Consider the following 12,575-nt stretch of genomic DNA (forward strand, 5'->3'; position numbering starts at 1 on the left):
TTTATTTTTTTCTGTATTTTAGGAAAGTGTATACAGGGTGTTCAGGGTCTCACTACTAGGTCGGAGTCTAGAATTGGTAGTGATTCTCATGTTTACAGCCTCCTAAGTGCTGGGATTATAGGAGTGTGCCACCATACCCAGTCTCGATTGCCCTTTCAGCGTGCCCTAGGAGCAGGGAGAGCATGGAAGTTTTTAAGGATTTTTATTTGGTTATTATTTTGTTTTCTGAAGTTATAGTATCATATCATGATTTGTTATATACTTTGGAATATTTTCCAAGTAATTATGTTTTTCAAAGAAGTTCAATATTGGCTTTATGTGCCTTTGTTTACATCAGGTCCCAAAACTCATTGTTCTATTTTCTCTTTTTTTTTTCTTTTTTGCAGTACTGGGGATTGAACTTAGGACCTTGAGCTTGCTAGCCAAGCACTTATTCTACTCAGCTATATCCCCAGCCCCTTCTCTTTGTTTTTAAAATAAAATTAAAACATATTTTGGGTTCAAAAACTATAATACACCCCACCATCATCATGGAAGCTTTATGTAGTTGAGATTATCAATAATTTTTAGAGAATAGTTTATTGCCTTTATAAGACATGAGAACTTTGCTGAACTGTGGTCCACCCAAATCCTCACCAACCACCACCTTTGCTGAAGGCAGGCTGAGCCCTGGATAGCGAAGGGATGAAGGTTAACCCTGTCCTGCACCTATAGTGGGAGCCTCTCTGAACTGTGACTGGCATACCCCCACCATGATGGGTGCCTTGGCGAGCCCTAGCCTGTGCTCACACCAATGTGGAAGACTGGCAGTGCTTTGGTCCACCCCCAATCATAGCAGGAGGCTTTCTGAGCTGTGGCTGGCCATCCCCCTCACAGTCATGGAATCCAGCTGAACTCCATACACTGCGAGCTTTGATGAACCTACCATGCCACTCACATTGTCAAGCAGACTTGCTTACACTTTCACCACCCCACTACCATCACTGCTGAGTCCACTTGAACATTGGGAGCTTCAAAAATGTCAAAATGAAAGTGCAAAAGGCAATATTAGACATCCAGCCAATCTAGAATTAGTCCAGGAGACAACGATCTAGAAGAATTTTGAAGTCACATACCTGAAATTTCTAAAATAGTAGCAACTGAAGTGAAGAAAGCACTCCACTAGGCTACAGAAGAAATCAGATAAAAATTAACTCTCAGGTAAAAGAGGAAATGGAAATAATCATGAAAAATTTCTTAACACTGTCTGGGGAGATAGTTCAATGACATAAGTGCCTGCCTGGCAAGCACAAGGTCCTCAGTTCAATCCACAGTACAAAAATATTGCTCAGAACATCTGAAGAATACATAGATTAAAAAATAGAGAAGAAAAATTGAAGAAAATATTGAATGAACAATAGAGGAAAGGATTATATGCATGAGACAGATTCAAACAGATATCTGGGAAATTAAGAATTCTATTGAAAGCTGGCACAACTGCTTGAATGAAAGTGAGGATAGACTTTCAGACCTTGAAAACACCATTGCAGATAGTTATCCTGAAAGGAAAGATCTCTTAAATATAACAAGGAACTAGGAAATAATTCAACAACTGCAAGATGAGGCAATGCAAAACAGTATAAAACTGATAGGTGTAAATAAACAGCAGAAATCAGCACAAATCACATAAAGAGTATGTGCAGAAGTAGTAACAGAAAATTTCTGGGTTGGGGAGATGGCTTAGTGGAATAAGCGCTTCGCTGGCAAGCACAAGGGCTTGAGTTCAATCTCCAGTTCCACCAAAAGAAAAAAAATTCCTAAGCATGAAAAAAGAATAACAAACAATAAATGAGTCATATAAAATTCCAATTAGCCATAACAAAAAGTATACCCAGACATAATTATCAAAATTCCAGAAACTTTGCAAAAGAACACCATATGAAAAGCCATTAGAAGGAAGAAACAGATCACCTACAATGGAGAGCCCATCCAAATCACAGCAGATTTCCCAACACAAACCTTTGAGTCAATAAGAGTTTGGAGCAAAGTACTGTATTCAGATCCTGAAAGAAAAGAAATTCCAACACAGATTGACATGTTCTGTACAAATATCATTAAATTTAATGGAGAAATAAGATACTTCCATGACAAAGAACAACTGAGGAAATTAATGAACACCAAACCAAGCCTACAAAGAGTATGGAGAAATTATAGAAAGAGACAGAAATGATCACACATACAAGAACAACAACAGGAAGGAACCACCAGGCAGAGCAAGAAGTTATACAGAGGAGAATAACATAGAGTGTCTAGGATAAAAATAACATGAAAAAGGTAAGCTAACACAGATCAATTATAATCATTGAAGTAAATGGCCTCAGTACATTAATGAAAAAAAGCAGACTGGCAGAGTTGAGCCAAAGCCAACATCCAACAACAGGCTGTATACGAGAAACACATTTAACTGAAAAAGAAAATCATAGACTCAATGTCAAAGGACAGTAAAATAATATTCCCTATGGTGGAAACCCACAAAAGATGTAGCTCTTCTAGTTGCTCACACTGTCAATCTGAAGGCTAGAATGATGAAAATAGATAAAGAAGGTCACTACACATTTGTTATGGGAAAGCTGCAAGAAGAAGACATAACAAATTTAAATATGTATGCACCCAACTATATAAGACACATTTTAACAGACAAGAAAAATCAAATGACCAATAACAAATTTGTAATGGGAAGCTTTCACACCCCACTGTCAAAAAGAGATAGATTAAAAAAAAGAGATAGATCAAGTAGGAAAAAATTCAGCAAATAAAGTTAGTTCCATTGAACTAAACCAAACTGGTGAAGAAATGGACTTGGTAGACCTTTATAGTGTTCTACCCAACAGCATCAGAATATTTGCTTCTAAGATGCACATGGGACATTCTCCAAACTACACCATATACCAGCACATGGAGCATGATTAAGTAAATGTACAAGAATTCAAATTATCCAGTGCATATTGTCTCAACATAGTATAATGAAACTGGAAAGTATTGACAAAAGAAATCACAAAAATTCCTTAAACGCATGGAAAATTAAAATCTTCCTTAACAGTCAATGGAATTGAAGCAGAAATTAAACAATATTTACAATCAAATGTAAATGTAGATAAGATACAACTTAACAGAACCTGTGGGATGCAAGGAAAGCAATTATAAAAGGTATATTTGTAGCTGCAAATTCTGACATCAGGAGAACAGTACAAGCCCAAATAGACAATCTTATGCTACACCTCAAGCTCGCAGAAAAGGAAGAACAAGGCAAGCCCAAAGAAGCCAGGAAATTATAAAGGTCAGAGCAGAAATTAATGTAATGGAGATGAAGAAAACAATGCAAAGAATTAATGAATCAACAATTACTTCCTTGAAAGAATAAATAAAATTCATAAATCTCTAGACATCCTTATCAAAAGGAAAGAAAAAAATTGAAATTCCTACAATAAGGAATGAAAATGGTGAAATCACTTAAGACCCTATAAAAATTCAGATCATTAATACCTACCCTGAAAATCTTTACTCTCACAGGATGCAAAGTACAGAAGAAATGGACAGATTCCTAGATACATATGAATTACCAAAGCTGAATCAAGAATATATAAAAATTCTGAATAACCCAATATCAGTGAATGAAATTAAAAATTGAAACAAAAACCTGCCAAAAATGAAAACGCCAGGTTCTAATGGATTCAAAGCTGAATTCTACAAGATATTTAGAGAAGATTTAATACCAAATCTCATCAAACTTTTTAAGGAAAAGGAAAGGGAGCACCTGTCTCTTGCATATTCCCAGAGGTAAGCAATACTCTGATAATGCAAACAGAGAAAGGCAACAGCAAAAATTCGAGCTATAGGACAAGCTTTCTAATAATCATAGAGAAAAAGATCCTGAGTAAAATACTAGCAAACAGAATGCTGATAATCAACAAAAAGATTATAAATCACCACCAATTGGGATTCATCCCAGGAATGCAGGGATAATTCAATATATTCAGAGCAGCAAATGTGATACACTAAAACAACATAGCAAGAGACAGAATCTCAGGAACACCTCAATAGATGCTAAAGAGCTTTTGACAACCTCCAACTCTCATTCACGATAAAAGCCATACATCAAATTGGAGAGATAAAAAAATTGGAGTAGATAGTCTATATCTCAACCTGATTAAAGACATCTATGAGAAACCAACAGCTGACATCATACTAAACAGAAAAAGCCTGAAAGTCTTCACTTTAAAATCAAGAACAAGACAAGGATGTCCAGTGTTGCCATTCCTATTAATATAGTTATAGAAACATTAGCCAAAGCAATTAGACAAGACAAGTTAAAGGAACAATGTTTGGAAACAAAGAAGTGAAACTATTATTATTTTCAGATGACATGATTTCTACATAAAAGACCCCAGAAACTCCACCAAGAGATTTGTAGATTTAATAATGAAATTCAGTAGCATAGCAGGATACAAAGTAAACACTCAAAATCAGTAGCATTTCTGTACATAGTGAGCACAGCAAGAGAGAAATTAGGGAAACCAAGTCTTTCACAATAACTTCCAAATAATGAATATCACAAAGGAAGTAAAAGATTTATATGCTGAAAATTATAGTACTCTGAGAAAAAAATTGAAAGGAATTCAGAAAACAGAAACATATTCTTTGCTTGTGAATAGGAAAAATGAACATTATGAAAAAGAAACACTTCTGAAATTGATATACAAATTTAATGCAATCCCAATTGAAATAGTATCAGTATACATTAATGTCCTAGAGAAACATTCTTAAAAATTGATCTGGAACCAGAAGAGACCTAGAATATCAAAAGCAATATTGGGCTACAAGAACAAAGCAGGAGGCATCACAGTGACTTGACATTGTACTACTGAGCAACAGTGATTTTAAAAAATGCTATGGTGCTAAAACAAAAACAAATATATGGATCAATGGAACAAAACAAAGGGGTACAGAAACATCCCTGAACTCATTTCCCTATGTGTTCTTTAAAAAAGGTTCAAAGCATATATTGGAGGAAAGATAGCCTACTTACTAAATGGTGCTGGGAAAGCTGGATTTGTTTTTCAGAAGATAGAAACTCAACTCATATCTCTCAGCATATGCCAACCTAAATTCAAAATGGATCAAAGATGCAAACATTAAACAGAAAATTGAATTTTTTCAAGATAAGTTAGATAAAATACTTGGAGACAAGATGTAAGAAATAATTTCCTAAACAGAATTGCACTTGCACATTAAACAACAGGAAGAATTAATAAATGGGATTATACCAAGTTAGAAACATCTGAATAGAAAGATAGTTATTTAGTAGAGTGAAAAGACAAAGTGTAGTATGAGAAAAAGTTTGCCATCTCCTTCTCAGAGAATTATTACGTAGAATATACAAAATAGTTAAAATAATTTTACCACCTAAAATAAAAGATCTAATCAAGAAATACACACGTGGAATGAAAGTTGTTTCTCAGTGGGAGAGGTACAAATGGTCAGCAAATATATGAAAAAATGCTCACCCTCTCTGGTCAGTGGAGAAATACAAATTAAAATGATGCTAAATTTTCACCTCAGAGCAGAAAGAATAGCCATCATTAAGAAGTAAAAAAAACTGGCTATGATGAAAGAGGAACTCGCCTACACTGTTGGTAGGAATGTAAATCAAACAATCATTATGAAAAAATGCATGGGATGACCCGGGGCCCACGGGATCCTGAATAGACCCAGAATGCAGGCCCGGTGAGTGAGTGAGATGACCTGGGGCCCATAGGATCCTGAATAGACCAGGAGCATAGGCCCCGCGAGTGAATGAGATGACCAGGGCCTGAGGGATCTTGAATAGACCAGGAGCACAGGCTCCGTGAGTGAGTGAGATGACCCGGGGCCGCAGATCCTGAATAGACCCAGAGCCCAGGCCTGGTGTGTGAGTGAGACTGCCTGGGGCCCACGGATCCTCATTCGACCCAGAGTGCAGGCCCAGCGCAGAACCCTTCAGCAGAACTCCCTGCAAAGAGGCTAGAGGCAAGACCTACCCAGCTGATTCAGGAGCAGAACATCTTGCCAGAGTGACCCAAATGGTTCAACTCTAACAGCTGCAGCAGAAAGAAGTGGAGCACAGCAGCCAGATCCAAACAACACCCACCTGTAGGAATCTGAACTTCATAGATCCGGACCTGGTGCTGAGGTAATAACTCTATCTAAGCTCTACACCAAAGGTCAGAAGACAGTGGTATACAAAATGACAAAGAGAAGGAACAAAATGCAGTCTCAGGCCCCGAGTCCACCCAGTACAAATGCAGAAGACACTAGCACTGAGGGAACTGGAAATCACACACCAGATATCTCTGAAATAATAGCATTGGCAGTAAAGAAACAACTGTAGAAAGGTATAGAAGAAATAAGATCAGAAATAATTTCAGAACTAAAATATTTAGTGATAACTATAATCAAAGAAGTACTAAGTGCTTCTAAAGAATACACTGATAAAAAATAGAGCAGAATATAAAAATAATAAAACCCCTAAATAAGCAATTTAGGAAAGAAATAGAATGTATGAAACAGGTTCAAAGTGATATACAGGAAATTAAAACCTCAATCACAAGCTGGCAAAACCGTTTGTGTGAAAGTGAAAATAGACTTTTTGACCTGAACGACACCATTGCAGCTAGTGAAAACGTATGAAAAGATCTCTTTAAAGCAGCTAGGATGCAGGAAAAAATAATTCAATACCTGCAAGATGATGCAAAGATGAACAATGTGAGACTAATAGGAATCAATGAGAAGGAAGGAGTCAATACAAATGATATAAAAAGAATATGGGCAGAAGTAATAGCAGAAAACTTCCCAAATATGGGGCAACAATCTGTCGTTCATATAACAGAAGCATATAGAACTCCAAATAACATCAACCCAATGAAAAACACACTGAGACATATAGTAGTCAAGATCCCAGAAATTCAGCATAAGAACAGTATAGTAAAAGCCACTAAAGAAAAGAAACAGGTCACATTCAAAGGAAAACCCATCAGAATAACAGCAGATTTCTCTTCACAAACCATCAAGTCAAGAAAAGCATGGAGCAAAGTACTTCAAACTTGCAAGAAAACAAATTCCAACCCAGACTGATATATCCTGCAAAACTCTCTTTCAAGTATAATGGAGAAGTGCAATACTTCCATGACAAAGAACAACTAAAGAATTTCATGATGACAAAGCCAAGCCTACACAGACTATGAAAGGATGTTCTAGAGAGGGAGCAGATTGATCACAGCCCCATGAATGAGTATGGAAAGAACCCGCCAAATAGGGCAAACAATTAAACACAGGAGAATAAGAGGTAAAAAAAATAAAAAAAGAAAAAATGCATGGAGATTTCTGAAAGAACTAAAATTACAACTTCCATGTAATTTGCTATTCCTTTCCTAGATATCCACCTGAAAGAGCTAAAGACATCATGCTACAATCGTACAAGCATAGAAGTGTTTATACCGGCAAAATTTATAGTCACTAAATATTGAAATCAGCCTGTGTACTCATCATTACATGATTGATAAAGAAAATGTTATATTTATATGTAAAGAAGTATTACTTATCTATAAAGTAGACCATTTTAAAAATATTTATGGGAAAATGAATGCACCTGGAAAATATATTGTTGAGTGAAAGAAATGAGATATACATGCTTGAATAACACAGCAGAACTCTCATTTGAATAAGACAAAGTATATATAAGGGGGAAAATAGAGCATGGATAGGAGACAAAGGGATAAAGCTGGTATAAATTTAAAAAGGTCAGGGCACTGGGGGTGCATTAAGATTGGGAGAAGGGGTGAACTAGACAGAGGATGTGCCACATACAAAGCCTAGGAAGTTGAATGAATGTAAGCACTATATGACATAAACATGAGCTAAGGTTGATCATATCAAAGGTGAAAATGACAGGGAATTAGAAGAGTAGCAAGAGAGAGGGAGTGAAGGGATTAAGAAAAGAAGCTGGAGTATATGCTTGTACTCTCCCCAAGGTGATTGAGTACTGCACGCACTGTGCCGATATGCTACTAGTACAGAACAACAACAAAAACTAAGATAATACAAAGAATAAAGCAAAGAAAAACAATCAAAGCACATAGTTCAAGGGGAAGGATATGATTTTTCAAAAGAGCAATGGTACTGAAGGAAGAAAACACGATTACCTTTGCTCTTCTTTCATATGTCTTTGCATTTCATGGATGGGAGTGGACACAAAAGACAGGAGAAATTTTCACAAAGCGCACTCTTACCGGTGTCATTGGTGATCTCAGTCTCTGAACACATGGTGCAATCAAAACAGCAGGAAGGTTTTCCCTCCTGAGGGGACTTCCTGAATCCAGGAGGACAACTCTCAGTGCACATGGAACGGGGAGTCTGGGGAAAATCAGATATGAATTGCTAACTTCTTGAGACTTTTTCTTATTCTGTCATGATGAGAGTGATACATATATATATGTAATTTGATTAAATGCTATATTTCAGTAGTATGAGTGTTTATAAAAGCGCGCTTAAGTCAATGTGCTTATTTCTTTTTTATTTTAATCTTTTATTTGGTACAGGGTTTCCCTAGGTAGCTCACTCGGTGGTTCTCCTGTCTCAGCCTCCCCAGCGCTAGGATTACAAGTGTGTGCCACCACTCCCACTTTTGGTGGCTAGCACTGCAGCACACCACGTGATACTGAGAATTAAACCAGGGTCCTTGCACTTGTCAGGCTGGTACTTAGACCTCTGCGCTATCTCCCCAGCCCACAACTTTTTTTGTGGCTGGCTCAGCATGCCCCGGGGTCAGGGATGGTGCAGCATGTGGTGCTAGGGATAGAATCACAGTCCCTGAGCTTGCCTAAGTTGCCTAACCAGGCACTTTAGATCTCTGAGCTAGCTTGCTGGCCCAAAAACTTTTCTGAGGGAGCATTTTAGCAAAAGTATTTCAAAAGCATGAGAAGTCCAAGTGATTTTACTTAGAAATTTACACTAAGATGACAGGTGCATCCAAATTTTTAAGTTATTCAAATGTTTAACAGGGAACTTTTGCTTAATTTAAAACATCCATGGGGAATTATTAAACCATTAAAGTTGTTTTTCAAGGAGTATTTAATAAAAAATTATTAGCTTTATGTTAATGCAGCTAAAGCAAAGCCACCGCTTCTCTGATTACAAGGGACCTGCTTCTCAGTGCAACTAGAAAATACTGTAGTTAGAATTCCACAGCATCATAATTTGAATAGTTGTCAAGTGTTCTCTTTTTTTCATGTGGGAAAAGAAAATTCCTCTGAAAATCACTTGAAGCTTGAACAAAAATTCCACAACTCTATTTCTCAGGGTCACTCTGTAATCTTCAGAATTCATATGATACAGTAATCCTGAATGTCCTCCCTCAGGCTTTGAGAGAGGACATTCCAGCCCGCATGATCTCATCGACCAGGAGGATATTGGTGGCAATCACAGTGCAGGCACCAAGTTATCCCACATGCCCGCTTCTGTTGCTACCATTGGCTCAACTGTGTTCAAGTCCACACCCACCAGTTGACCTGACTGGGCATGTTCCTCTTGAACTTTAACTAATGTTTTCTGAAGATCAAAGCCAGAGTTCTGAGCAAGGACCTTGGGAATAATGAGCAGGACATCGACAAACACCTAGACTCTGAGCTGGGCCTGACCCTTCACTCTGGCCTTGTGTTTTACCAGTGCTTCTGCCATTGCCTCTTCTACTGCACCAGCGCCTGGAACCATGCAGCCATCATCGATAGCATTTTTGACAGCCCTCAAACCATCTCTTACTGTGTCCTTGATTTGAGTGAGAGTGTGCTTATTTGGTTCTTTGATCAATAATGTGACAGAGCATGGATTGTTGCATTTCTCAATAAAGGTGAACTTCTCTTCTCCCAAGGTATACTCATAAACAAGTCCTGTATATCCCAAACAGTCAGGAGTTAGCTCATCCAAGGAATTGAGAGCTACCTCACCACAAGCAAGCGTCAGCCTCTCTATGTTTCTCCTCTTAGCCCTACTTAGAGCTATGATTCCTACTTTTGGAGAGCATCTAAGGCATAGGGATCAATCCCCTTTTGATTAGTAATAACAAATCCTCTATCTGAGTCACTGCAGACCTTCTTTTTCAGTTCTACTATTTTTAAAAACTCTATCTTCAATGCATTTCCTTTGGCTTTTACTAGCTTTTCTGTCTCTTCTGCACTCTTGTAGAAAGACCCATAATTCACTTCTGTTTTTTCTTATTCCAAGGAGACATTGCACATGAGGATGTATACATTTTCCACTCCTTTTTTTCATATCAGGGTGCTGTGCCCCATGGTCCAAAACAAGTCCCCCGATTTAAACTTGTATCAGTTTCCGACTTATGCTTCATCTCCATGATCTCAGCCATGAACAGGTCAATAGGTTCATCTTTTCTTCTAATGGCCAAAGTGTAATCCACCAAAGTCTCTGTTAGGATATCTGCAAGTTCCACATGAAATTCAGTATGCAGAGATGTTCTGGCTACATCTGTAAGTATTTCCCTGTCCATTTCTCTGCTTACTTTGACTTGTTCCAAAGACTGCAGGGTCTTTTCCTTTGCAGTTTCAAAACCTTTGGTAATTATTCAGGGAAAAAGGCCCTCAGAATTGTAGAGATCTTCCTGTTTCAGCAGCTCTCCAATAATCAGGATGTTGGAAGGAGTACCATCATCAGTTATATCATCCTGCGCTGTTGCTACTTTTGCTATTAAAGAGGACATAGGGTGTTGAATCTGCATTTGGCGAAGCAGCACATTGCCATCTTTAGTAAGCTTGATGTCTCCGGCACCAGAAACGAGCATCTTCATGGTACCTTTAGGCCCCAAGTTGGCCCTCAACACTTCCTGCAGCCCTCTTGCCGTGCTGATGTTGACCAACAGCGGCACCTGCACGCAGGCCACCTCGGCCTTGGGGTTCAGGGTTTTCACAGCAGCCACCAATGCCCAAGTGAAGCAAGAATGGGGAAGATAACGTGAGGCACAAACGCCAGGTTCAGCATGGCCAAAAGGCTCTATCCGGGCCCTCTGCACTATGCTTATTTCTTATTCATCAGAAAAGTGGGTAAATGCAAAAACTCTTGACTTTAAAAGATTAGTAAAATGCTCATATATGACAATTTTCTGATCAACTGTAAATGCTCCAAACCGATAGAAAGACTTTGCCTACAAAACTTAGTAAAATGCACAGTGATTTGATCCAACATACCTCTGTAATTCCTGTGCCCCATTGTATCATTTCAGATAAAGACAACTGTTGCCCATTTGCAACTTGAGGAGAAAACTCTCCTACTTTCACCTTAAGCCTAAGGCCTTCTGGAAAATTCCAAAAGTTGAGAATGTCAAAATTTGTGAACAATTTTCTTTTTTGGTCCAAATCCACGTGTTCTCCAGCAGGATTGGAAAACTGGATGTTCTTCAGAAAGGTATGCAGCTGAAAGAGATACATCATTCTTTGGTGAAATAGGTCTCACTGCTAAAACAGCAGACCCAAATATGGGGGAGCTCGTAGATGCATTTATCCACTACCACATAGAGGAACTGTAATGCCTGTATCTAGTGGAGTGGAAGATATGCAAATCTATGGAGGACTAAGATCCATTAATGGTCTTAAAATGTCAGTCAGTAAGCCAGTATAAATCAGCAGTACAATTATAAAAATTATCTTGGGCATGTACATATATATTTTTTTCTCCTCTGTTCATTCCTTTCTTCTTTTTATTTTTTTGTTTTTTTCCAATAATTATATTGATAAACAAATAACAATGAGACAGTTTCAAATCAAATTGGTAGGACAGTTTTAACAATAACACATTGCATATTCTTTTTAATTTTTTGACAAATATTACATGCTTATATAATTTTGAACAATTAATTTGTAGACAACAATATGCAATATGAGAACCATTGTTGAATTCCTATCATTTTTTAAAAGGAATACAAAATATTTTTTTCCATAATTTTATTGAGAAACAAATAGCAATGAGACAGTTTCAAACCAAATTGGTAGGACAGTTTCAATAATTAACACATTGCATACATTCTTCCTAGTGGTTAATTGCTGTACAAGATGCGGACTTGATACCCTATTTACAAACGCCATTAGAACAAATCCTTCTATTCATTAAGAGAATGTAACTATATATCTATCCTAACCACTTTGAATACACAGATACAAAATGGACATTCATCTGAGGAATAAAAAATATTGAGAAAAAACCAAATCATTAGAAATGATACAAAGTTTCACTAAACAATATAATAGGAATTAGTCTATGTTTGTTGTGTGGAATAATGTCTTCAAATTAGTGTGTTCAGATTACCATATATGTATTTGTTTTTAAAAAGTTATAAGAAATTGAAAATGAGAAGAAAAAAAGTTAAGCCTTAACTTTTCCTTTCAGAAAACCAGCAGAAATAAGCAGAGGAAAAGGCACACACACACACACACATCTATATCTATATCTATATCTATATCTATATCTATATCTATATCTATATCTATATCTATATC

The 12,575-nt window shown here is 37.2% G+C and overlaps 1 protein-coding gene and 1 pseudogene across 1 annotated transcript in view; both read right to left on the reverse strand.

Annotated features, from left to right (window-relative positions):
* The window catches only part of LOC101585586 (vomeronasal type-2 receptor 116-like), a 75,912-nt gene that overhangs the window by 20,989 nt on the left and 42,348 nt on the right, over positions 1 to 12,575 (reverse strand). The window contains exons 5-6 of the mRNA XM_012513010.1: positions 11,271 to 11,495; positions 8,304 to 8,427 (exon numbers count right to left, since the gene is read on the reverse strand). Of these exons, the coding sequence (XP_012368464.1) occupies positions 8,304 to 8,427; positions 11,271 to 11,495 (349 nt within the window). The remainder of the gene's footprint in view (positions 1 to 8,303; positions 8,428 to 11,270; positions 11,496 to 12,575) is intronic.
* Positions 9,428 to 11,172, reverse strand: LOC105741132 (annotated as a pseudogene).

The sequence above is a fragment of the Octodon degus genome, unplaced genomic scaffold (assembly GCF_000260255.1).
Source record: "Octodon degus isolate 3935 unplaced genomic scaffold, OctDeg1.0 scaffold00304, whole genome shotgun sequence".
NCBI classification, from domain to species: domain Eukaryota; kingdom Metazoa; phylum Chordata; class Mammalia; order Rodentia; family Octodontidae; genus Octodon; species Octodon degus.